Source organism: Drosophila hydei, unplaced genomic scaffold (assembly GCF_003285905.1).
Source record: "Drosophila hydei strain 15085-1641.00,03,60 unplaced genomic scaffold, DhydRS2 tig00008114-arrow-pilon, whole genome shotgun sequence".
Lineage (NCBI taxonomy): Eukaryota > Metazoa > Arthropoda > Insecta > Diptera > Drosophilidae > Drosophila > Drosophila hydei.
This window is the reverse complement of record NW_022045827.1, coordinates 3,502,233-3,529,396: the sequence shown is the minus strand read 5'-3', so window position 1 is coordinate 3,529,396 and position 27,164 is coordinate 3,502,233. Positions and strand designations below refer to the sequence as shown.

The 27,164-nt window shown below is 45.4% G+C and overlaps 3 protein-coding genes across 4 annotated transcripts; 1 reads left to right on the top strand and 2 right to left on the bottom strand.

Annotated features, from left to right (window-relative positions):
* Positions 1–676: 676 nt before the first annotated feature.
* Positions 677–11,339, bottom strand: LOC111599176. Its single transcript, XM_030224533.1, has 3 exons — positions 11,303–11,339; positions 4,927–5,363; positions 677–4,893 (listed from the first exon to the last, which is right to left on the bottom strand). Exons 2-3 carry the CDS (start codon positions 5,353–5,355, stop codon positions 850–852), a joined length of 4,473 nt encoding a protein of 1,490 aa, XP_030080393.1. The 5' UTR covers positions 5,356–5,363; positions 11,303–11,339; the 3' UTR covers positions 677–849.
* A 1,337-nt stretch (positions 11,340–12,676) lies between these two features.
* On the top strand, positions 12,677–15,405 carry LOC111599075 (mediator of RNA polymerase II transcription subunit 15). Of its 2 annotated transcripts, none has more exons than XM_023314606.2 (5): positions 12,677–12,828; positions 12,891–13,587; positions 13,645–14,392; positions 14,452–14,594; positions 14,652–15,405. In XM_023314606.2, the coding sequence occupies exons 1-5, from the start codon at positions 12,776–12,778 to the stop codon at positions 15,219–15,221; spliced, it is 2,211 nt and encodes a 736-aa protein (XP_023170374.2). In that variant the 5' UTR covers positions 12,677–12,775; the 3' UTR covers positions 15,222–15,405. The 2 variants fall into 2 exon arrangements, with proteins under 2 accessions (XP_023170374.2, XP_023170373.2); XM_023314605.2 differs by having other exon boundaries at positions 12,678–12,828; positions 12,891–13,590; positions 14,652–15,404.
* Positions 15,406–15,638: 233 nt separating this feature from the next.
* LOC111599076 (transcription factor Sp9) lies at positions 15,639–19,145 on the bottom strand. Its single transcript, XM_023314607.2, has 2 exons — positions 18,749–19,145; positions 15,639–17,284 (listed from the first exon to the last, which is right to left on the bottom strand). The coding sequence occupies exons 1-2, from the start codon at positions 18,818–18,820 to the stop codon at positions 16,022–16,024; spliced, it is 1,335 nt and encodes a 444-aa protein (XP_023170375.2). The 5' UTR covers positions 18,821–19,145; the 3' UTR covers positions 15,639–16,021.
* Positions 19,146–27,164: the final 8,019 nt, after the last annotated feature.

The following is a 27,164-nucleotide window of genomic DNA, read 5'->3' as shown; positions in this document are numbered from 1 at the left end:
ATATGGACATTTGCAGGCTGAACCAATTTTATATGACTTTCTTTAAATAGAGAAAAAAATTCTAAAAAATTGCACAAAATATGAAAAATTTCGAAATATTTAAACAACAATTTTTTATGCTTGAAAATTGCTTTTTGACATATTAGGTAAACATTAATAATAATTATTGATATATTATATATATATATATATATATATATTTTTTTTATAAATCAGAAGTCATTCTTAAATTTGAATTTTTGGAATATTTTTGAATGCTCAAAGCTTCACAGTTTATACTGAAACTTTCACATGAAACAAAGGCAAATATAATTTATATTATTTATTATTTATATTATTACCAAATTGCTGTTTGAAAAAATAATTTTTAAGAATTGCTAACATTCTTGAACTTTCTAACTTGTGTTAACGACATCAAGCACACATAGAACGCCTTTAAGAATTTATATTTCTTTTGTCACACTGAAAAACTTTTGAGCCTGCAAATGTCACTTTTTGTCTTAGAAAAGTAAGTCTTTGCTATGCTTTAACTATATACAATTGCGTCTAGTGAAAAAAAGAAAACTATGTATATTGATTAGATTTAGTATATGTACTACAGTATGCACTAAACAAATGCCAAAAAAATTGATTTTATATAAACAAGTCTTTTGAGATTCACGAAATGTGTGTGTGTGTGTAGGTGTAAATCTGTCTCTGTGTGTGTGTGTGTGTGGATAATTTGAATTTAAATTTCTAATCCATTAGGCACGTCAAGTTGATTTTTCACGCTCGAACGACAACGACTACCACCCCCTGCCAGCAACTGAGCTGGAAAGCCTTCACACTGTTTGTTGCAGCTATCTTTGGTTAACGCCTACGCGCTGTGGGCGTGGCACGCGTCGACTGCCGCTGCTGCTGGAGCAGTAGACGCCGCTTGTACTTGCGCAGCACACGCTGGGCATGATCGTAGCGACTGACGTTGTTCTGAACGTATTTGCCGTGCAGATACTTGAGGAACTGGCGGCGTGCGCAGATCTTGTTGCTGCCATCGGGCACCACCTCCTCGTGATGAATGAGGGGCGTGGCACCGAAGTGATCCGACTCCGGTTCGGCCAGCAGTTCGATCAGTTGTTGGGTATTGGCCTGCTCTGTAGCTGCTGTAGCTGCCGGCGGCTGTTGCTCGAGATCATCCGGCTCGACCACGCCCAGTATGTTCTCGTTCATGTCGCATTGCACCACGTAGAGGTCGCTGCTGGTGTTGTCGAAAATCTCGGCTAGATTGATCAACAGCACGTCCTGGCCAGAGTCGGCGGCGGCGCCAATCAGCTGCTTGGCATCTGCTACCGCTTCCTCCTCGTTGTCCTCGACATCGGAGGCCACGCCTATCTGCTGATACATCTCAGCCAGCGCCTCCTCGACGCTGAGCTCGCGGTGCTGCTGAGGCTGTTCTTGCGGCAGCTCAGTGGCTGCCTCTCGGGCATCTTTGACTATGTCACTAGATTTTAAGGAACTATTTAAGGCAATTTTACTAAGGTCACTTAGCTTTGGTACGTTGTTGGCCAGCTGCTGCTGCTCCTCATCGTCGCCATCGCTCTCCAGGATTTGCTTGAGCTTCGCTATGTCATTGTTGGACGCTTGCATCAAGCTCTCGCTGCTGTGCAGATCCGTCATAGGCTTTGGCAAATCGGTTAGCGAGAGCTCCTTCTCCAGTGCGGCCATCTCATTGAAGTCACTCTCCGCGCCGGAGCAGCTGTTGCTCGAACTGGAGTCGTTTTTGTCGCTCTCCTCGCTGGAACTGCTTGAGCTTGAGCTGGACGAAGAGCTAGTTGAGCTGGCCGAGGATGATGTTGAAGAGGACGAGGAGGAGGACGAGGCGGAGGATGAGCTCAAGCAGATGACTGTGGCTGCAGTTTCAGTTGACTGAATTGCAGCCGGGTGCTCCTCCATGCTGTGGTCCAGCCAGCGCTGTATTTCCAGCTGCTTAGCCTCAACACTCGTGGACGCTGCTTCAACAGGTTTGCTTGTGTCCTGTTGCACTTCCGTTTCGGAATGCAGTTTGGCCTTCGGCGACAGATTTGTATTCTCCACATCATCGAAGCCCTTGAAGCTGCCCAGCAGCTCTACGGACTGCACCGTATGATTGGAGTCTCCATTCCCATGCTCCAGCTCACGCTGAGCCTGTGTCTCTCGCAGCGCGTAGCCACTCTTGATGACTGTTTCCCGATCCGAGCTGGCCTCCGTAGTGCCCAAGCCCTTATATTGCTTCGCAGACTCGCGCTTGATCAGAGGCAGGCGACGCTCCTTGCTGAGTGCCAAATGGCGACGGATGCGTTCGACACGCTGCTGCCGCAGGCGGGTCAACGCGAATCGACGGCGCAGCAGCTTGAGCGTACGGAAATAGAAGCGATGCTTGATCTTGGGACTTTCAAATTCGAGAATCTTCAACATCTTGATGCGATTGCGACGTCGGCGCGCCAATCGAATTCGACTGGCGCGTGCCGCTGCTTTGGGCGCCAGTGGAGCAGGAGCCATGTCTGAGGGAGCAGCAGCAGGGACAGGAGAGAGAACTGGAGCTGGAGTAGCAGCAGCAGCAACTGCAGCAACATCCAAGGTAGCTTCTGCAGCAGCGGGCGTAGGTGCGCTATCCATGACTGCTGGCTCCGCTGCAGCCTCGTCTGCCGGCTCCGTTGTCTTTCGCTTGCGCTTGTAGAACTTGAAGCGATTCGCATGATCCGGACACTCGCTGTCAGGCTGAGCATTCGGATCCGGATCGCTGTCGCTGCCCTCGTTTTTGTTTATGAATGTCTCATACTCCTTCTCGAATGTGGACTCATTTGAGTTGCTGTTGCTCTGATCGAACTCAATGGCCGTCGGGTCCGGCAGCAGTTGGCTGGACAGCGGCAGGGGCAGGGGCAGCACGAGTGATTCCTCTGGTTGCGACACCACCGGCTCTCGGAGTATCTCAGCCAAGGCATCTGTATCGCCTGGCGGCGACTCGTTGGCTTCTGCGCCGCACTTCTTGAGACGCAGCTCATCCAGCTCCTTTTCCACATCGAAGCTGCCAAACGAATCCTCCACGGGCGCCAACGCTGACTTCTCGTGATGATGATCGATGATGATGTCGGGCAAGTTCATCGAGGGGCACTGCGGCAGCTCGTTCATGACGGCCGTGGCCACCGGACCTGTTGGCGGCAGCGTTTCGTAGATGAAGCTCGACTGGCTCGGTGGTGCAACTGGCGCAACCACAGCCACCGTCGGCAGCAGGGACTCAGCTTCCAAACGTGCTGGTTGTGGCGCTGGCTGCTCCTCCTCATCGTCGTTCCAGCTGGACAGAAAGTCGCGTATATTGGAGCTATTCGAGCTGGGCTGTGCCAGTGGCGGCGCCAGGGACTGCGACTGCAACTTCTGATGTTGCGCTTGATAGTGCGAAGGCGCAGCTGCATGCAGGTCGTAGCCCACAAAGCTGTCCACATGAGCCTCCAGGTTGCCCAGAGGCGGCGGCGCACCACCTGCCGACAGATAGCAACCGCTGGTCGTTGGTGGTGCGCGCTTCCTGTAGGCGTACTCCAAGGAGCTGGCGCTTTGGTATGGCTGAGAGCGATGCGTTTGCTGTGCGGGCACTGGCACCTGCACAGGTACCGGCCCATAGCTGTCCAGACTGCTGAGATCATTGTAGTAGGCGCTGTTTACATTAGCCTCCATGCCGACTCCCACGCCCACGCCCACGCCCACGCCCATGCTGAGGCCCATGTTGAGGCCCAGCTGGGGCACATAGCGCTGACTGTTGCTGGCGGCCGTCGCTGGGTTGGGCGGTGCGCCCGCAGCGCCTGGCTGAGCGTAGCCATAGCCCAGCTGTGCGGGCGGGAGTGGCTCATAGGAGGCATAGAGATCAGTCGGATGCTTGAGCTTGTGGCTGCCGCCGGTCTGGGCGCCGGCATATTGCGACGGCTGCGAGCCATAGCCATTGCTGCGAGGATAGTAGCAGGTCTGCTGTGGATAGGCCTGAGTGCAGCAGTTTTGCCTGGCATTGGGCAGCGCATTCTCCACAGGATTCGGTGGCCAAATGCCGCGTGTGGCATACGGCTGTGTGATGTTCGCCTGATAGGGATTGCTGGCATACGTAGCCGTCGCCTGAGGCGATGCGTACTTGTCGTATTTGTAGTACAAATCGCTGCTGCTGGCATTGGGCGGAGGTGGAGGTGGAGCATTCGCCACTGCATGATGATAGGCGCTGCTGTTGCCCACTGGGCGACAGTTGGCCGCATTGTAGTCAACGTTCCAGTGGCTAGACTTGCGATAGGCCGTCTCAGCGCTCAGCTCCGGCGGACTGTAGAGCGGCGCAGGTGCGCCAAAGCTCAGCCCGCCATTGGGCGAGTAGAGCGACATGGCATACTTGTCATAGTAGGAGCCGGGCAGCTGTGCGGCAGCCGGAGCTGCACCCGAGCCAGCTGCGCCCGGACTGCCATACAGAGCAGGCGGCATGTTCTGGTAGCGACTGCTTGGCTTGATTGCAGCATAGTTTGGCTCGAGCGGCGGCAGCTGTTGCTGTTGCTGCAGCTGCTGCTGTGCGGGCAGCTGTTGCTGCTGTGACTGCAATTGCTGTTGCTGCTGTTGGCTTTGCTTTTGAGCCATGCTCAAGTTGTGATACTGCTGCGTTGACTGCAGTTGCAGCTGCTGCTGCTGCTGCTGTTGCTGCTGCTGCTGCTGTTGCTGCTGCTGCAGCTGTGTCGGCATCTTGTACTTGTAAGCATCATAGGGATTCGCTTGGCTCATATAGTTGCCTGCTGTCATGGGCATCGACATGGACATCGACATCGACATGCTTTGGGGCTGTGCATAAAAGGGCGTGGCTGCCGCCTGCGGCTTGCTGCTGCTCATAATATTGCTGCTGCTGCTGCTGCTGTTGCTGCTGTTGTTTATGTTGCTAAGGTTGTTATTGCTGCTGATGCTGCTGCTGCTTGTGTTGCTGCTGCCAATATTGCTGCTGCTGCTGCTGTTGTATTTGACAGCCGCCAGCTTCTGGTAGCCACTGGGCGGCACCACTGGCGCACTATAGTTGTACGCACTGTAGTTGTACGCCTCCATTCCACCATAGTTATAATTCTGATGATAAAAGTGCGTTTGCTGCTGCTGCTGCTGGTGCTGCTGCTGCTGCTGTCGCTGCTGCGCATCCAAGCTGGTCAGCGCTTCGCTGTAGAAGGGCGCCACCGTCGCAATGGTTGCCATTGGCGTTGGCGTTCCCTCGTAATGGCCGCTGGAGCTTAGCGGTGTTGTGGGCGTGGTCGTGGCACTGCCATAGCCGCTGCTGGCGCTGCTGCTGCTACCGGGGCCCGAGTTGCTGCCCACAGCAATGGCCATGGCGGCCGAGTCCATGCTGCCAGCTGCAATAACAACAACAAGAACAAAAGGTAAGCAAAACTTGACCAAGGACATGAAACAAGGTGGCAAAGCTAGATAGCCTAAGTACCCTACAAGCCAAAGGGAATGTTCAGAATAAAGAGAATACTTGATTAATGTATTCAAGAACATGAAAAGCTATGAAATTCAATACATCAAATATTTAACAACTTATTAGAAGACTAGCTTCGACTTTATACTATATATTTCTATCTGCAGCTGGGCGGAATGTGGAGAGATTACTGAAACCATTTCCAGAGAGCTATACGAACTCATCTCCTACAGCATCTCTGTGCAACTGCTCCATATACTGACTATGCATATGATCTCTGGCAAATTAGAGTGAATAAATTTCTTTTAAATTTGGTTTCTTCTCGCATATATCCCTCATATATCTTTTTTCTATATACCTGTACCAAAGTTCATAAAACATCGACTAAGCCTAAGCTGACATAATGAAACATTGTTATTTATGCTATTTTTGAAGGGCATTAGAACAAAAGTGGACAGTTTACTCAAACACATGCACATATGTGTATGTGTGTATGTGTATGCATGTATGTAATGCCCGCTTTGTTTACAGTGTACCTAATTTGCCCCTTCCTCTACCCCTCCTACATGCACACACACACACACACGCAGGCAACACATGTGCGCTGCACTACAGGAAAAAGCAATTATTCCATGGCATTTAAATGAAAAATGGAAAAGCCCCAAACCAAACCTCCCCAAGCCCCTGGCCACTAACCCCCCTAACCCCTCCACCTTTGCTTTTGTTGTAGCTGCTTCTGCTGGCGACTTTAATGGTCATAAATGTCGCATTTCGCGGCACTACGAGCCACGCGAAGGTCCTCATTCAAGTGTGTCAATGGGGTTGATGTCTAAATGCTGGCTATCTGTACGGGAATACCCCAGGCCCCTTCGTTCCCTGCATTCGACACACTCCAACCCGTTCAGGTCAGAAAACTGAAACGTACTCGCGTCAACTTTGTGAAATGCGATTGTTCATTAAATATTAACGATTGCTGCCATCAAACGCAGGGCCAACATGGCGGATGAACAATGCACAGTGGATTCAATTAACACTCAATAGCTCAACAAAAAAATAGCTCACACTGAGTAGTCTAGTAGGTAATATACGACTACAAAACTGGAGTATTTAAGTGGAAGTGTCTAGAAGAGAACATGTTCAGTAATATATAAAATTTCCAAGAAATTAAGTTTGTAAAATTTGTATACCCAAAATAGATGTTAGTCTGTATATAGTAAATTAAGAAAAGTTAAAAAAAATCATGGTCTACTCTGCAAAATATATGCGAGAATACATATCTTAAATTTCATTAAGTTAGTTTTTATAGTTTTCGAGTTGGACGCATTTAAACAGACGAACAGATTGGAAAACTTTGTTCTTTCTATGAAGAATAAGTATTCCTGATATTCTAATTTTTGCGTAAAAATTGTACAGCCTTCGCTTAAGCTTGAGTATGCCTTTAATGAAAAAAAAGGCAGTTTTTTATTGTCGCACTTGAACTTTTGATCCACTGTGCCAAGGGACAGTTGGCCGACGACAGCACGTCTGGACTACACGATTGGGCGTGTCGCCGGACGACTCTCAATGTCAACGCCCACAACAAAGTGTGCCACACACACGCACACACACACATACACGCACACACATGTGCTTCAAAGTAGAGATATTAATTGCGGTCTCCCACCGCCTCCTCTCTGCCTGGCCCTCTGCCTGCATAAATAATGAACTGCGTTTAAGTCTATCCCACTGACACACAATCCGACGACGATAATGATGATGATGATGGCGACGACGACGCTGACCACCTGTGACCAGCAGACGCAGCAGGCAGCGGTCAGCGAAAGCGCAAGTGGCAGCTGCTGTTGCTGCCGCCGCCGCCGCCGCTGTTGCAGCCGACGTTCCCTCAGTTGCTGCAGCACGTATACGCCCCCCTCTCGCCCGCCTGCGCTGGCAATTTGTATGATAAATGCAAGGCGGCCCTGCAGCACTGTAGTACACGGAATCCATTATGTTAATTCACTTTCGTTTGTTCGCGAATACACGTCTGCTATACGGCCATATGTGGCTATATATGACCCGAGGAGCTGGTTAGCTTGTTGATGGCTAACAGATTGGATTGGATGCCCTGCACTAATCACCTAATGGTCAACTACGCAGCACACACACAATTATTGATGGGCTTTTAAGCTAATTGAGCGTAGCCAATTGGCCAAATCATCATCATTATATGCCAATCGATAAATGAGATCGCGATCAAAATCGTAATGCCATTGACATTAAGCTGCAGAATTTAAAATACTCTTAGCAATTTTAGATGATACCATGCAATATGTATTATAGACACTGAAGAGTTGTTGTATGGCGATTGAGACACAGAAGACACAAAACACTTTAAGATCTTTGCTGGTAGCATAAAATTTGATATTCTATAGGTTTTGTATAGTTTGCCGTGGCTAACTAGCCTGTTTGAGTCTCTTACCTAATATTCTATAACGGTATTAAGGACTTAACAACTTAAGCATCAAAGCTATCAATTTTTCAACAGCTGATATTACATAGTATATAAAGTCTTGTCATTAAGCTTTTATTGTCCAGACAATTCACTGAAAAAAAACTAATTTTATTTTATGACGAATCTATTTATAAAGCAGCTATATGATATAGTTAATCTATGCTACTCGATTCCACTGCATACACTGAGCACATTCCCAAAAAAAGAGCATCTGTACCAAGTGCCATTAGTATAGCTTCGCTCAAACGTTAGTTCACATAGATAAATATAAAAACTTTTTACTACAATTTCATATTTTCCTTCATTTAAAACAATAAATTTCTTCACACAACATTTATAAACTTTTCAAAGTATTTTGAGTAACTTTAAATGGAACTTTAAAACCAAAAAGCACTGCTTGTTTTCTTCCTTTACATATGTATGTATATAACGTTAACCAGGCCAGATGTTAGATTAAATTGAGTTATTCCATAAACAAACTGTTGAATAAAACAACAAAACTGCACCGTAAACAACACAATTTATGCACAAATTGAATGCGACTTCAGAAACGAGACAATTATGTTGCCATATGTTGATGTTCAAGGCGACAGAGCAAGAAAAAACGCGCGCAACAGCCTCACGCACACACAAAGGGAAACACCAAGAGAGACAGAGAGAGAGAGAGAGAGAGAGGTTACATTTTACTGTAGTTGATGGACCGTGCACGTTTTTTGACCGCACTCGATTGTGTAGTCTATTTACAGGCTGATAATCTGCGAGCGCTGCGTATGCGTAATTTGTAAATTAAATAACTCGATATAAAAACCAATAACAAACGCAACAAAAACAACAACGAAATTCTATTTAAAGTTTTCGCAGCGTTTTTGTGGTTTTCGAATGCTTGCGCGCGAGAAACTTTTTCATCTGTTGCCGCGACGTAAGAGACGCAACGGAATGTGTGAATTGTGCGGCTGCGGCTGGCGTCGACGCAGATGCTGACGTTAACTGTGACGCTGGCGCCGCTGTCAACGCAGACGACACATACAAACAGAGCGGAAAGTCCTGCTTAAAGCAGGGCGGGTTTATGTGTGCGAGAGAGTGAATGAGTGAGCGCTTTTTCTGAGCATGTGTGTGTGTGTCTGTTTGTGTGTGTTGTTTTGCTTGGGAAAACAAGTGGTTGCCGTGGTGAGAAAACGTGGCGCACACAACTAAAGCGCCGGCTGGATAGCCCCAAAGGGTTTGGCTCACGGGGTGGGTAGTGGGAAGGAATAGCTGGTACCTGACGTCTCTGCACATTTGACAGCGCCGGCGGAAATGAAAGGCGTACACATGTACACACATGCAATACGTATACTCATAAGCAAACATGACAGTTGCATGGATGCACAGTGGAGCAGCGTTGACAAACATTGGAATTAAGAAAAAAACGTTCTTAAACTCTCATTTAATAATAAAATCAAGGGATATCGAAATCATATTTTTTGTAAAGATTTAACTTAAAATAGGTGAATTTTAATCTTCCTTTTTCAAATGAATGATTAATAAATTAAGTTGAACAATAAATATTGTTAAATAGTTCAACATTAATGGATAGCTATAATTAAGTAAATATCATAAAAAATATGTCTATTATTTCACTCCTCGATAAAACAAAAAGCAAACATAACCCAGTTTATGTCCTGGCTTTCCATGCGTGAGCTACACTGTGCGACGGCTCAAATGCAGTACACGCTCCCATTAACGGTAGGCGACGTTGCCTAACGGTTCGATGGTGAAGCGTGACAAACAAGCGACAGGCGAACGGCGCTACAACAACAAACAAGACAAGTAGCAGACAAACAAACAAGCAAAACAAAATACAAATTAAGAAAATGTACGGCAAATGATTTGAGCCAATGGCGTTGACAGCCCAGGTGAAAATATAGGACCAAACGTGGCCACGCAGCAAATTAAATAAGTACAAAGCCAAAAAAGAAAATTAAATAAATAAAGTAATGCAGCAACAGCAACAGAAACTAATTGATATAAAAACAAAGCCAAAAACGGTCTTGCGGTTGCGTTGCAAAAAGGGAATTGACAAAAAAATGAAGCACACACACAAATAGGCGACAAAAGAGCAAGAAAAATGAAAAACAACGGCAACCATAAAAGCAGCGCAATCAAATGATAATAAAAAGCCGCGATTACAGTGACAGCAACAACAATAGCAAAAGCAAAAGCAGCAAAGTTGGCAGCGCAGTCGCACTGACACACACACAGAAATAATACAGTTGTTGATTATGCATGCGTGAGTGAGTCTCGCGTCGCCCAAAGGTGAAACCAGAATAGAGCAAAAAGAAGCAGCAACAAAACGGCAACAGCGGCGTTGGCGCCGAAGCCACAGAAGAAGCAATAGCAATTCAAATGCAAGACAGTATTCAAAAATCGAACAGTAAAGCGTACGACAAGAAAAAAACAACAACAAAAGCTAAAAAGACCGAAGCAGAAAGAAAAAGACACATTTGCCACGAGCGGAAGCGCAGGGTGAGGGAAGCCACCATAAATATTGATTGAAAATCAATAGGTTGCGTTCTCTCCACCGTCTGTTTGTCTTTTTGTCATTTGTAGTCGTGAATTGAAGCCCTTTGCGCACTACCAGTCCAAGTTCCAGCCCACCGGCACAGTTACAAACGAATATTTATATATACACACATATGTACATACTTATACACATGTATACACGTGTACACACTGCTATACAGCTGTATTTCCATATATATACATATGTACGTATGTATGTGCATGCGTGCTGCTAGCGCTGACAAGCTCAGCTTGATAATTTAAACACATACACTACCCTTGCCAGGCGGCAGAGATACTTACACACGCAGCTACACATACATACATATAGAGCAAAACAGACGGAAAAACACAACAAAAGCAACAACAACAAAAATGTCAACACACTTTTGCTGTTGGCGCTGCCATTGTTATGGCTTGTCTGAATTCGTGTGATTGTGTGTGTGTGTGTGCGCGCGCGTCCGTGTGCGTGTGTGTTGGGGCATTTTGGGCTGTAGGCCGTAATCAACATCGTCGCTATTGGGGCGCAAAAAAAATGCCAAAAGAACAGAATAAGTAGAGCACCCCAAGACTGCGTCGACTGCGGCGCTGGCAGCATAAGCCACACTCTACAGCAGAGACAGAAGGAGAAGAGCACGAGAGACAGAGAAAGAGAGAGTGAATGTGCAAGAGAACGCAGAGGGGGCATGAAGCCAGCGTATGCACTGAAGCAGCAAATAAACCACGTATTCACATACAAACACATACAAATACACATACACATATATATAGTAGAGTGCACGGCATTCATAAAGCATACACAAAGTTAATGTTACAGACTCACACATACAAATACAAACCTCAACAGTTTTTCGACATTTTGTTGCTATTTCGCTGTCGCTGCCTACGTCGCGACGATGCGTCGCTGCTGCTGTCGCTGCTGCTCACTTAAACGTTCTGCCGTTTGTTATTTGTTATTGTTGTTGTGTGTGTTTGTTTTGTATCTGTCGTTTCGCTTGATTATATTGTTGTGCTCCGTTGTGTGCACTATTAGTTATGATATAATTTGATATTATTCTTGTTGTTGTTGTTATTGTTGTTGCAGGGAATTTTTATTTATTGCATTCAATTATCATTTTTCTACGCACCACACATGTAAACGCAGAACGTCGACGGTAACGGCGACGCCGCTGTTCTGCTGCTGCTTGGCACAAATTTTCATTCGCCAAGGTAACTGATAATACACTCTATTTTACTTGTTTTGGTTACTGCTGCTGTTGTTGTTTTGTAAAAAGATACGTTTATGAAACAATTTTTGTGTAATTTGGTGGCCTCAGCTGCTGCTGCTGCTGCTGCTGCTTCTGCTGTCGACGACGCTTTTTGCACGAATTCAAGTTAGAGATACAAATACACGTACACAAATCGCGACTTTGAATGCAGCCGGCATTGACAGCGTTTCCAATTATTATGATTGTTGTTGCTATTCTTGTTGTTGTTGGAGAGGGGCCAGCGGCAGAAGACACTAAACGAACGCTGTACAGGTGGCAGCAGCGTGGCGAATTGAAATATCAGCGCGTAAATTGTAGAGAACTAAATATAACCGACACATACAATACATATATGTATATACGAGGAACGTAGACGTAGTAAATATAAAAGTTAATAACAACGCAAAGAAATAAACACACACTCACGAACGAACTAACTGCCGAACGAGCGAGCAAACGGACGTGCACTCTGTCTGAAAGTCAAGATACGAATGAGCAACGGTAAAAAAACGGTGAGCCGGAGCAGAAGCACGCGCCAAAACGAAAGCTAGTAAAAGTTTAGAGCGCGCGAGCTGTTCTCAGTGTTTTACGTATGTATGTGTGCATGTGTGAATGTTTGTATGTACTTGGTGTGTCGCAGAGAACTTCATACAGGTGTTTTAGTCAGGTAATTGACTGACAGCTATGGCATACATAAGCTTGAGTTGGTGCTAATTGAACATGTCGTTCTGTATTTACAGTTAACAAAACACAAGAGCACTGGCTCATAATTAGTTAGTAAATGTTTATTTCTTATTTTCTTTTGTCCCGAATTTGCGCGCCACAAATTAGTGAGTAGGGCAAGCCTGCCAGACTGATATAAAACAAATGTAGTGTTGCCACGTCAGCGGAACGAATTGTTTCAAAATGTAAACAAACGCCGAGCGCTGCCACTTGGCGATAGCAAATTTCTTCGATATGCATTATCGATAACGCTGGAAAGCCGAAGCATAAATTACAGTGATTGAGTGAATTGTTAATTCAATTTTCATTTATTTATTTAAAAGACAATTGATTAATTTAAATATGGCTGAAGAGTGGCAGAGTCAAAATTTTCGGCAAAATGTCATTTCTAAAATGTAAGTATTTGATTTGTCTGCGCATAAGGAACTTAATTAACATTTTCTGATGTGTTTGGCAGCCATGATATGTTGCCACAGAATGGGCCGGAGCCCAATAAAAATGCTAGCATGATGGAAAATCACATATTTCGCAAGTCACGCACCAAGGATGAGTATTTGGGGCTGGTGGCCAAGTTGTTTATGCACTACAAGGACATGTCGCAGCGCAAGTCCCAGGCACAACAGCAGCAACAACAACAACAGCAGCAGCAGCAGCTGCAACAACAGCAACAGCCACCGCCCAATGCAGAGATGGGACAGCAAAATATAATGCAAGATCCACTGAATGCATTACAAAATCTGGCCAGCCAGGGCAATCGGAATCCTCAATTGATGCCAATGGGCGGTGCACCTGGTCCAAATCAAATGGCTGGTCCTGGTGGACCAGGGACTGCCTCCAATTTGTTGCAGACGCTGAATCAGCAAAGGCCCGGGCAACAGCAAATGCAACCGATGCCGAATATACGCGGACAGTTGCCAATGGGCGCTGGCGCTGGAGGCCAGCAAATGGTTCAAGTACAGCAAATGGCTGGGGGTAATGGACCTGGTGGCGCAGGAGGCATGCAGCTAAATGCCATGGGACCCGCTGTGGCGCAAGGCCAGGGACAGATTGTAGGCAATGCAGGCGGCATGCCCAATCAAATGGTGGGCCCGGGACCGAATAGTGGACCTACGGGCGGTGCAGTTGGCGGTATGCCCAATCAAATGTCGCCGATGGTGGTAAGTAGATACTATTCTGTAGTGATCAGATACTAATATATGTTGGTCATTTAGATGGGCATGGGCAATCCGATGATGCGTCTAAATCAAGGCATGCAGGGCATGCCGTCTAATATGCAACAGCAGCACAATGTCGTAGGTGGCCCGGCTGGGCAGCAACAGGTGGGCGGGCCCGGTGGCTTGCCACCAAATGCAGTGCAACAGGGCGGGGCTATGAATCCCATGGGCGGCATGAATGTAAATATGCCACCAAACATGCAGCAGAAGCCGAATATGACAATGGGGCAGGCAGGCCAAATGTTTCCGGGCAATCGGGGTGGAGTTGTAGGTGGCCAACAGCAGCCGCAGCAGCCCTTTATGCGCTCCAGTCCCTCGCCGGCGGACGCACAGCAATTGCAACAACAGCAACAATTGCAGCAGCTACAACAGCAGCAGCAACAACAGCAGCAGCAGCAGCAACAGCAGCAGCAGCAGCAGCAACAACAACAGCAGCAACAACAACAATTGGTGGGTAATCAGACGCCTACACAACAGCCACCCACCCCACAGATGCCCACACCACAAATGATACCCAGCCCTGCATTGGTGCCCCAGTCTAGCCCGCAAATGATGATGCAGAACACACAGCGCAACATACGGCAGCAGTCGCCAAGTGCATCGATCAATACGCCCGGTCAAGTGACGGGCAACAGTCCATTTAATCCACAAGAGGAAGCGCTGTATAGAGAAAAGTACAAGCAGCTAACCAAATACATTGAGCCACTAAAGCGCATGCTGGGCAAGATTAGCAATGATGGAACCAGTGAGTTCATTTCATAATGTTCACATACAATTTTTTATAATTGTATTTTCCGTTTGCAGATGTTGAAAAGATGACAAAGATGAGCAAGCTACTGGAAATTCTCTGCAATCCGACGCAGCGGGTACAGCTGGATACGTTGCTCAAGTGTGAGAAGGCACTGGAGAAGATGGATCTAGTGTCCTACTCGGGTCAGCAGTTTGGCGTAAGTCAACCTTTTGATGAAAAACTCATTGGCTAATGCTTTGTAATCAATTCACAGAAATCATCTAACCCGCTGCTAGAGGTCATCAATACTACGCTGCAAAGTCCGCTGGCTAATCATACATTGCATCGCACTTTCCGTCCCAGCTTAGAGCTGCTTTTTGGCACAGACATTTGTGCGCCTGTGCCGGCCAAGAAACCGCACCTGGAGGAGAAGTCATCGCCGTTCGATCAAGATGTGCCACATGTATTGCAGGGCGAGATTGCGCGTTTAGATACGAAATTCAAGGTCAAGCTAGATACGACTGCTCAAAACAATAATAAGACAATACGTTTGATCTGTTGCCTGGACGATAAGTGTTTGCCCAGCGTTCCGCCGGTAAGCGTGAGCGTTCCAGAGGAGTATCCATGGCAATCGCCCGATTGCTCGCTCACCGAACAGGAATACTCGGCTACTCCGTTTCTGCAGACCGTGCAACAAGCGCTGATCGCCCGCATGTCCAAGCTGCCTAAAAATTATTCACTGTCGCACCTACTGGACACCTGGGAAATGGCCGTGCGCCAGGCCTGTTCGCCCCAATCCAAGCCACGAGTCATATGTGAGCTGAGCACTCTACTGGGTGTATAACTCGAATCTCATTTGATTGGAATGCATAGTTATATTCAGTATATACGAGTACTAACTACAATAGCAGACATTTTATAGATGTGCTAAATTAGGTTAATGATAAAGCTGATATGATATTGTAATCCGCTGAAGATAAGATATAGTCCATATGAAGCCTGAACGGTTATAATAGCTGAGTTATAAATCGTTTAGAGATTTAGATTACTTTAGGAAAGCTTCGCTGTGCGTTTAGGAAGCGACTTGACTCTCCGCTATAGAATAAGAAACATTTTGAACCCATTCGAAAGACTTGGTTTAAATTATTATATGGAAAATATATTTTCGCATTGTATTTGTTTTTTTTTTAAATGTTTTTTTATGTTTTCTTGAGATTTAGACCTTGGAGACTATTTAAGTATGCCAGGTATCTTTTCTTCGCATGTAGCAATAAATACAATTTTGTTCAGAATAAAAATTTTAGCAGCGATAATTATTGTACAATAGAAAAAGTGTTAAGAAAACTTAAGTATCACAGATTTTGTAGCTATATATGTATATAGAGTGTATGCACTAGGTATAATCAGAAGAGCTCTAAACTAAAATGTGTGTGTGGATGAAAACGTGTGAGTGTGAATGTGTGTGAGGCATATCCATTTGCTAATATGGGTATAACTTGTGTGTGACTCCTAACATAACGATGACAAGAAGTAGCTCCTAACTAGACTTAAGACTACGCCAGCTGGCCCGCATGTGGATCTGCTCCAGAGTTAGCTTGATTGAGCTGGTCATACTGTGTCGAGATGAGATTGTGGTTGGATTGCCTATCGGCAGGCAAAGGTACCCACGAATGTGGACGCTTGCTGCTGCAGTCGCAGCAAATCCTGCGCGCTGTAGATGTGCAAACTGTTGGATGAGTGGCTGGATGTGGCGGGCGTTTGTACTGAACTTGAGGCGGAGCTGGAGCTGGAGCTGGCGGTGGCTGGTGCGATGGCCCGCAGCTGCAGCGTGGGCTCACACATGACTGCCGCAGCGGCTGCTACCTCGGCGGCTGTTGAGGCGAAGGTCACATTGCGATTAACACCGTTCGCCTTGTCCTTGTTGTGGCGTTTCACGTGCTTGGACAGATGATCGCTGCGCATGAACTTCTTGGAGCAGACGCCGCACTGGAACTTCTTTTCGCCGGTGTGTGTTCGCTTGTGCCGTGAGAGCTCATCGGAGCGGGAGAAGCGCTTGTCGCAGTTGTCCCACTTGCAGATAAATGGACGCTCACCCGTATGGACGCGCTGATGGGCTTTCAGATGGCTGCTCTTGAAGTAGTTCTTGCCGCAATCCGGAAAGCTGCACTCGTAGATGCGGCTGCGTGTAGCTGCTGCCTGGGCGGCCGTAATGCGTTTGCCTGCCGAAGAGCAGGATGAGGAAGAGGAGCATGTAGATGAGGAACTCGAGGATGAAGACTGACAATGCGCTGGCACAATAGCGGCGGCTGCAGCGGCTGCCACGTTGCTCAGGATCAGCAGCTGTGAATCAGGAGCAGGCGCTGCTGTGTAGGCAGGACAAGCTGTTGTAGCATATGTGGCCAAGGGCAGCTGTTCTGTAGCTGTAGCTGTTGCTGTTGCTGTTGAAGCGGGTGTGGGCAATGCCACCTCGGCGGCACGTTTGCGATTCATTTTGTATTTGAGATTACGCCAAACGTTCTCCTCGGGGTAGTCATCGGAAATAGGAGTGGCGAGTGCGGCATTCATATCGCTAACAGCCGAACAGCTGGAGCTGGAACTGTTCTCATTGGATGAGCTGACGGTGCCCAGGCTATTCACACGCATTATAACGCTCACACGTTGAGCCAGTGCATCTGCATCCTGTTCGTGCTCCGACTTAAGCTGTTGCTGCTGATCTGGCGGAGGCGTCAATGTTACCGCTGGCTGTTCTAGGCGCGCCTTCTTGCATGGCCGCACGTCGGCGGTATCGTCCTCGGTGTCCGAGGGATTGGGCGTAATGATGCCATTCTTTTGGCTTTGCTGATTTGCGACCAACTTTAGCTTGGCCTTTAGCAGATTCTCCTTGACCAGTTGTTTGTCCTTAGCGGCCTGGAATAAGAAAGATCAGAGAGAAGAGTTCGATTAGTAACTGAGTTCAATAGACATGGGCGGGCGGGTTCACTGCCTCTGGCCCCAAAAATACATTCGCATTCCCATTCACTTTTTCCCTGTCTGACGTTGACCTACAATAACTTTTTGGCGAGTGCAAAAAACCCCAGAGAAAAATTCGCTAATTATGTGCGCGGGCGTCGACGTCAACGTCGACGCTGGCGTTGGTTAAGAGCGACAAGGCCGTTCACTTTTAACCTTAACCCGCAACAGCGGCCCCCACGCAAATTTGCTGCGCCTCACGTGGGGTTAATGCCATCGCAACATTACGACTTATTGATATACCCTGTAAGCATTGAAATCGGGTGGCATACGAAACGAGTCATTTTATGAATTAATCGCGGGACTCTATCAATAAATATAATTCGATTGTTTTTAGCGAGCAGTTAAGTGAAGTCGAATTGATTACAGGGTAGCAACTAGTCAGTATGATTATCTTTTTTCGCTGCTCGTCTAACTTGCGAAAGTCACGACGGCGCCCTTCGAATTATAGACGCAGCCCAAAAGCATGCACTAAAAATTTCTGCAGCATGCGTCGCAGCTGGCAGCAACGCTCAACGCTGTTTTTTTTATGGGCTCGGCACGTTGCCTTCGCTTGGTGTGCGTGTGTCTGTTTTGTTTGTTTGTTTGCTTGCTTGTGCGCCCGATAACCAGAAAGCAAAAAAATGTGACATATTTTATATGAAGCGTCGCTGTTCACGTCGCTGCCTGTCTGGGGCTTGGTTTTGTTTGTTTTTCTACCGCTTGCTGTTTCTAATTGGCAACGCACCTTCGCACCGTTTTTGCTCACACACGCACACACTCATGCAGGCAAATGCTCTCAAACAAATGCGCTCTGACTACGTCAGCAGGCGGCTCTCTTTAAGACGCTCTCAGCAAAAAGCCACACACACACACACACATACACATATGGCAAGCAAGGCGCGCAAATAACTACGACAATTCCACATTGCCGTGGAGTCCAATGTTCGCCCTGTGTGTGTGCATGTGGTCTATATATGTGTGTGTGTATGTACTGTATCACTCGCTGTGCATGCGGTGTTCACGTGAAAGCGTGCCCGCTGCGTGATCGCATAGCGTTACTGCGGTGCGAGCGAGATGCGAGACTTTTGTTTTTAGAAACACGGCGAGTGCAAGCAAGCAAGCACTACACTTAATGGTTTGCCTTGCCATGTATTTTTTTTGTTGCGTGATTTGTCAAAAGCGAAGGCGTCTTGTCTGGGGGCACGAATAAAATGCGGGAATTCTATGTAACTGTATATACGAGTGCATTTGTGTGTGTGTGTGGGGGCTGCATTTTTTCGCATTTAATTTTAATTAGTTTGCACTGCACTCAGTTACACTCATTTATACGCCCCACATTGTAGGTCAGTCTCTTTCGAGCTCTGAGTCACTTAGACTTACATTTTCTACTTTGTTATCCCGTAGCGGGGGCGTTGCAGGCGGCGATGGCAGCAGCAACGTATCCATGTCCATTGTGTGTTTGTGTGGGTGGCAAATTATTTTTCTTTTTTGTACTTAGATGCACTTTGCACTTGCTCACACTATCTTTGGCACCTGCACAAACAGTTGTTGCAGGGGCACTGGAGTCTTTTTTTTTTAAATTTTTAATTTCTCTTTCAGTTGATGTCCGCCTTATCACTTATCTAAATCGGTGTTAGCACTTTTGATTTACACAAGCTATAGGGGCTTCTTATAAAGTTTTTTCTTTCTCTTTTATTTCACTTGATGCGGCTGCTAGAGGAGCCCGAGTGAGCGAACCGTAGCGTTCAGAATTCAACAGACGAATGAACAAAACACAGACTGCGAACTTCCACCAGACCATCGCAGTCGCAGTCGCAGTCGCAGCGCACAAACACAGACGCACACGGTGCGAGAGTGTGAGAGTGGGAGCGCATGTTGCCGACGTAATCAGTTGTAAGTGGGCTGCTCTTCAACGTGCGCGGGTGTGCTGGGAGTCTCTCTTCAAAAATCGTCATCGAATGGGTCGGCAAAGCAACCAGTGCAATGGGAGGACACAATTGTAACTGCTTTTCGGGCAGGCGTTGGCAACGTGGGCAGTGCTAACTAGAGACGTGCGTGTGTCACGAACCAAGCACGAGGTAATTCGAAAACCCACGGTTTCATATATGACGAGCACGAGACGCCACCTTTTTTATTTGAATTTATTTTTTAAATTTATTAAACTTGATTTGCAGCTAATGTATACATTTTGTGTTAAGGTAATTTGTTCTTAAGATTTGCTTAACTTTCAGTTAAGGATCGTGGCACGCTGTCGAATCTAGCTAAGAATTTGACAGTACGCCTCCGCAGCGGGCTGACATTTAGCTGAAACATGGAGCTCGCGTTGGCGGCAAAAGGTCAGGTCTGTGCCCACGCACGGTGGGCTTAATAAGAAAGAGAGGAAGCGGGATAGAGAGAGAGCACGTAACGAGCGCATGTACGTCATCAGCTGTTTACCTCTGGGCAATGGGCCGCGGGGCGTTTGAGGGAAAGCACAAAATTCCATGGAGCTATCTATTCATAGCTGCTGTTCATGCACATAAAGCGTGAAAAGTAAAGGCAGCTCTCGCGCACATACACATGCATAGATGTACATATATGTATGCAGCATGTTGGCAGTGGCGAGAGGCCTACACAGACACACCCCGGAGCCATGGCTGAGTCTAAGGCCCGGCCATTCCATTGACGACGCGGCCAAAGCTGAAGCTGCGGCTGACGCATTTGTTGCTACGGAAGTTCGTGATTAAGCGCTTCGAGCAGAAGATAAAAACGTCGAAGAAACAGGCTAGAGCTGAGACTGGTCAGTGGCTTTGGCCAGACAGACGACACATTGGATCAGCAATATCTGAGCCCGACTGCATATATTTGCATGTACATTAGCCGCATTGTTCGACAAGGGGCGGGTAACACAAAATAAGTCGTGCAAAACTCCAGACACAGACAGATTTCATTGATGGACGAAACCTGATTGTTGGTTCGAGAGAGGGGGGCCGAGTCTATGGTTACGCTCACCAGTTGAGCGCACGCAGCGTTGCCAGCTGTGAGGAAAATTGAGCACAGCTTGAGTCAAATAATTTGGCTTGTCGCGATTAATATGATAAATTAATGCGCACGTTTATCAGCCTGTTACACTTAATTCGTAAGGAGTTAGTCAAACGCAGTTGAGTCTGGCAACGCTGGCTATATTCGTAACAGTTTCACAAGCAAAAAGGGGCTCGTGCCACTTATAGCCAATCGGCAGAGCGCCATACAACAAACGAGACAGAGGGAGAGCAAAAAGAGAGCCACCATCAAACAGCTGTGACTATTTCATACTATGGTGGCGCTCTTGCGCAACAAAAACAACGGAGCGGGAGCGGGAGCGAAACTGAAACTAGCACGCCATACAAAACACGCGCGAGAGAGTGTGCCTGTGTGTGTGTGTGTCTGTGAATTATCATACTGTGTATCACGCGTTGACCTCATGATGTTCACGTGAACATTTGTTGATACTTGCCAGCGCAGCCAGTAGCTACTGTAGGCCAATGCGGACGGTCGGGCTGGGGCGAAGCAGAAGGCGGCGTGCTTGTTTCACTATTTATGGCTGGCTGTGTGCGTGCGTGTGTGTGTGCGTGAGTGTCTATGTGTGTGTACGTGAGCGTGTTTGAGTGTTTACGGGAGTGGGTATTTGTTGTTGCGTGTTTTGTTTGTTATTGGAAACGGAATTAAATTTTGTACGGAACTCAAGTGCAATAATAATGTTGCGTGGGTGTGTAAATGGGCTGCCTCTGCTGCTTCTTTTTGCTGCAGTGGAAATATTTTTTTATTTATATTTTTATCTTTTTTGAATGCACAGAGCACAACACAATTGAAAGCCTACCCCATCATTGAGAGGTGCGGCCCACCCATACAAATTAAGTACAAACACAAGCATAGTTATGATATGTTTCTGCGTTTGTTTATTGAGCTATGTACGTTTCAATGTAATCAGCATTGCGAAGGGCATCTAAAATTAGCAAGAATTCCGGTTCCAGGCGACAGTTCAAGTTCAGTGCGGGACTTGTACGCCTTTTGCCTTGACACGCATTTGGAGGCCACCTACGTACCAACTGCAAGCCCACAAGCTACAAGGGGCGGACGAACGACCACCCAAAGTCCACGTGCCCACGCACCTTCTCAAGTGCACGTAGGCCGCTGTTTCCACCGACGCACAGGGTTGCCAGATGCAGAGAATGGGCGAGAGAGAGCATAAGAACGATAGCTAGAGAGAGCGCAAGAGCTTGCGCATTGACGTAACCTGATGTAATTGTTACGTAGCAGCAGCAGGCTCTCAATGACGTCACACGCTATTTCTCCTGTTGCGCTCCAAAGGTCATACAGAGAAGCAGCGTTGCCAATGACGTCGCAGGGCCAACGGATGATGGTTCAAGGCCTCTACCATATGCCTTATTAATGAACTCGAGCTTTCTGGCTAACATTTTGTGTTTTTTCCCTCCATTGCCCCAAGCAGCGCTAAATGTTATGTGTGCTGGCTGTTTGTGTGTCTTTTAGCAGCGGACGTCAATCACAGGTGAGCGTGACGTCAGCTGCTAAACGGAACATGTACACAACGAGTGTTCAATGTTACTATTGGGCATGTCATTAGTATTCTGCTTGAATTGAATCTAAAATTCGCCACGGCAACGGCAATCCAACATAAAATTTCCAAATTTTCATTTTCACCAAACTTCAAGTCATTCACATTTCGCTTTTTGAATAGATGTACATATATTTTGTATTTTTTCTTCTTTTACTGTTGAGTTTTCTTGGCATACGAATGCGAATGCGAATGCGAATGGGTAAAACCCCCGAACTTGTCTTTTGCCGCGTTTTTATTTCACACGCGCCACACAAAATGCTCATCACAATTTGGCTCCATGACGTCATGCCCAGCAGCAGCAGCAGCAGCAGCAACAGGGGCAGCTCCAAACAGCTCGTGACAATGCAGCGCGTTACCCTCGTTGCCTCACCTACGGATACAATCAATGAAATTTCGTTTAGCGCAATTATAAATTAACTAAATCAATTTGTTGATCAACTAAACAAATAGTTGGCCCTGTTCCAATGTTGAGTTATTTTGGCCTATTCGAGTTGAAAATTCATCAGCAGCTGATTCTAAACTTTTCAATTCGTAAAATTGTTTTTCAATTTCTCTAAAGCTGCGACTAAATTTATGCACTGATTCACAAAGACGAAAATTTATTAGCTTTTCAAATCTGATCAAATATTTTATTGTTTATTGGTTTTGAGATGTTTTAGGGGCTTTTTCTGTGATATACTATGAGGCTAAGTCTAAAAAAAGATTTCGGCCTGGCCTTCGCCAGTTTTCAGTTAGTTAACTTTTGTATTCTTTCAACTGCAATTATTATTATTTTTAGTTTTTCATAATAACTATCCCGTGACATATCATTTGCTTGGTGTACCGCCTAATCCCTCTTCTAGCGGCGGCCTACGTGCTGGCTGACGCGTTGCGATGCGTTGCGCTTAGCCAATGCTCACGTCTCTATCGCGCTTCATAGCTTTGCGCTGAGAACTTTTTACTTCAATTTGGGGTCGATCGGATGTACATAGGTCTCTAGCCGAAGGCCAGTGGAAATTTACGTACAAAGCGGCGTCAAGGTTTTACCCAGCTGCCAGAACAACATGATGAAGATGCCGCTGGCGATGATAATGTTGGGAATGAATCGGCTTGCCTTGGCTTGGCATTCCCCTTTTACCTGCTATTCTGTTTGCCGCATTATTCTGGCCACTTGGCCGACCTTGGCCCAGTTCCTGCCCTTGCCAAATGTTCCAACTGAACTTGAAAGTCGTTGTCCGTGGCAGGAAGGCAGGCGACGAAGACGACGGAGCAAACAACGACGACGCCGACGACTCAGTCGATTGACCCTGAACCGGTTCATCTGAACGCCTTTAATGGGGCAATGGCAGATCTCTTTGTTTTTTTCTTTCATATTATTTTTTATATATTTTATGTTTTATTTAGTATTTTTGCCTATGTCGACGTAGTTGCCATCATCGTGATCATCTACATTATCGTGCATATTATAAGCCGATCGCGAATCGTGAGTATTCAAAATGGGAAACCAACAAACAACATCATTAATAAGATCAAAAAAAAAATTATTAAATAAGTGACCTGAGTGTTCGGCTAGCAGATACCCTAGGCTGCTGACTAACAGCAATATGAACTAATATGCAAGTAGAAATCTAAGAAATCTAATTGTCTTCAGTTTTGTATCCTTTCCGTGAACCTACATAACAAATCTGCTGTCTGTAACTCTTAAAGTTTTCGAGTTATCTAAAAATAACTGGAAAGCCCAAAATGAATATTTGTGGCTATGCGAAAAGCTATCGATAAAAATACTGTTCCTACTGCGGAAATGTAATTACGGACCTATAAATAATACGGTCATTGCAAAAACTAATAAACTGTTTATATTTGTGAATCGAGTATAAAAGTATATATATATATATATGTATTTGTATGGTAGAAACTGAAACAGAAATAAATGTGAGCATATAGAGCTTAAGGTATACGGGGTAGTTAGCCCCATACGCCGGATAGAGCGTTTGTATATATGATGACGAGGTCGCTTATTCTGCGGCTGATTGGCACGTGAAGTCAACGTGAACAGCGCGAAGGAAGAGAGAGAGAGAGAGAGAGAGAGAGAGAGTGAATGCAAATAGATTAACAGCTAGAGAGAGAGAGTGAGAGCGGGAGTGTCTCAGCAATAGCGAGAGAGAGGAAGTAAGTGAGCGAGCTATCTTATTGCGTTATTCACAATTTGGATGACGTGCGGCACAATTGTACAGCTGATGCGTCTCCCCCGTGAAAGGCCAAGCCCATTGCGGGAACTGTGATAAGGCTGACCAGCTGTACGGCGCATGGGCACAACGCCCCATACAGGAGGTGGGCGTGGCTGTTAGCGGGCTTATCTTCGATCGCGCTTATCACGCTCCATCATTCAAATCGGCGTGCGACCCAAGCTACGACGGAACATTCGGTCAAATATACTTTCAATCGATTGCACTAGTGATATGCCCGCTGGGGTGGCTTCATCAATGGGTATATGCAGCTGTTGAGTGCAATATCAATATTGGTTGCTTTGAATGAATCTTTCCTGTACTGCGAACAGGTGAATGGATTGCGATTATCTACTACAAATTAACCATTTATAGGGTATATAAACATGCAGCTAATCGGCACTTAGAGCAGAGCTGATCCAATCAGCTTGTCTAACATTCGCTCGACATAAGTTCTTTGATATCAGCGAGTTGTTGGCTGTTTTTTAGCTATTCAAGCAGTATGTAACTGGGGTTTCAGCAGTTCGACTTGGGCTAATACTTCTAAAGTCTTTATCTAACTGGGAATCCCAGTGAGTCTTGAACTAATTGGGAATTCTAAAACTTCATGTTTTTAAGAAGATTACAATAAATATGCATTTATTTATATAATTTCGAAATACCCGCTTCATCTATATTTGAAATTTAAACATTTAAGTAAAACACAGAAAGTCTTCTAAATCAAAAAACTTTGTTTTGCAAACAAGGCGCGAAGTGACTAACAGGCGTTCTAAGTTGCGAAATACATTCAAGTGACTCAATCGACAAGATGTTGGACATAGAAAACGACGAACAACGGACAGTTAATCATTTGTCAGGAAAAAACTTCTCATAGAGGAAGTTGAATCTTTTATCTAGCGCTACTCGTGCAGGTAGCTGCAAATTACTGCGTATCTAATCAGGCATCAATATTATTATTACTATTATTACTGCGTTTATTTTGGGTTTATTTATCAACTCCTACGTTGGCTTATGTTTGCCATTTCGCTGACAAGCTTTAAGGGGCGTTGTTGAGTGTCGACCTCGTTGACTGTGGGTCGATAACTGCCCCTGGGATTTGGCGTTGTTGATTTTCTGTTCTTCTCTGTTGCTGTTGCCAGTGGGTACCTTTGGAGGCTCGTTGCGCGCTCAGTCAACAATGGAAACAACCCAAGTGCGCAGTGCTTTAGTCTACAACAAGACATGAATACCCACCCAAACACACCTTGTCAGTTGTTCAAAGTGTTTTGCTATTGTTGATACCCTGTAGTTAAGGAAAATGGGTGTATTGAAGCATGCAGTTGAAGATAGTTTATATCTAGCTTGACTAGTCGAGCTTGTATTAGAGTTTTAATCTGAGCTAAATACAGTCTCTGCAGAAGAATCTTTCTTAAAATAAAATCGATAAATATCGATTGGCATATTTAAAATATATTCGCCTTTTTAAGTTTCTATAGTTATTGAGCTGTTTTTTTCCATTAAATAACAACTTTCAGTGTATACTTATATTTTTTTATTTTCAATCAAAATTGGAAGAATGTCTTTGAGATCTGAAACCTATATCTCTTAGAGGAAGAGCAAAAGAGTTTCTTTTCTCTCACTGCATAAGTGCTCTACTTTTCTCACTTAGTACTTGCTCAACTGCACTTTTTGATAAACAATTTACAGGGTATTTTATGGTTTGACATATTAAGAGATGAACTACAATTCCATTTTGTTCAAGTGCTTGACGTTTAGTCGATATTTATTTTTCGTCTGTGACGAATGTGGTCGCATGACGATCACCAATGAGTACAGCAATCAATGTGTGTGTATATGTGTATGTCTGTGTGTGTGGGTGAGGCGTTATCGCTGCCAATAACTGTGAAGAGATAATACGTATCCACGCATTTATTGAGTGCTCAGTTGCTCGACTGAGTGAGCCTTAGCAAATGCGTGCATGATTTCATATAAACATAAAGAGCTATCAATGAAGAGAAAACATTTGAATAAAGTAATCCCAAAAACGGTTTATCAATGACAATTGCTAGTTTAAGAATTTGTTTTGTCGAGATCAAAGTTCTTAGAAGTCTTAGGTTTGTTCATAGGATGTTAGCAATAATTTAAAAGAATTTACAATTGACAGTACAATTTCCGACTGCATTATAATATTATGTTTGTGTGTCAGTTATAGTCAATTTTTACTGTCATTTTGTTAGAACTTTTGGAATGCAAACTGGTCAAAGAGCTGCTGTTTTGCGAGGGGTTTGGCTTGGACAAATGTGAAAAAAACAGGTCTTCATGAGTCCAAAGCCTCATTTCAATGAGCAGATAGGTAAATTCAAATTCCATAAAGCGTGTGACGCAAATGCGGCCTTGTCAGAGTGACCAGCTTTGAAAGGTTTGCCTGCAGACGGCGGCTATAAAATATGTGAAACATTTATTTATAGCAAAGAGCAAAAGGAAAACCAACAAAATATTACAAAGTCGCATTTTGTGATTAAAAATCAATTGTTGATCGACTACGGCGATCGAAAACCAGTCACAGTGGGCACTAAAAGGCATGATCCGGCTTCGAGTCTTGCGAATCTCATGCAATTCGTTGCGAACAACAATTTAGCACATTTTCTCTGTTTATTATTGTTGTTGCTGTTATCATTGTTGTTGTTAATCGCAGCACGAGCAACATTTAGTCGTCTATTTATTATTTATTTATTTTTAGCAACTCGCGACGCGTTTCCATAAACAAATAATAATGATTCCAGCTCCAATGGACTACACGCAGATACCCAGTAAATCAGTTATCTGAATTATTAAATTTTCATTTGATATTTAAAGTCTTGAACATATTTTTATATTCATTTTATTTGTTTTTACTTACCTGATTTGTTCAAATTTACGCACCAACACATCGTAAGTCAGCGTTGCCACCTAGGCAAAATCCCATACATTTATGACGTCAGAGCTTATTGTACTCAAAAAAGCAGTGCCTATCGAT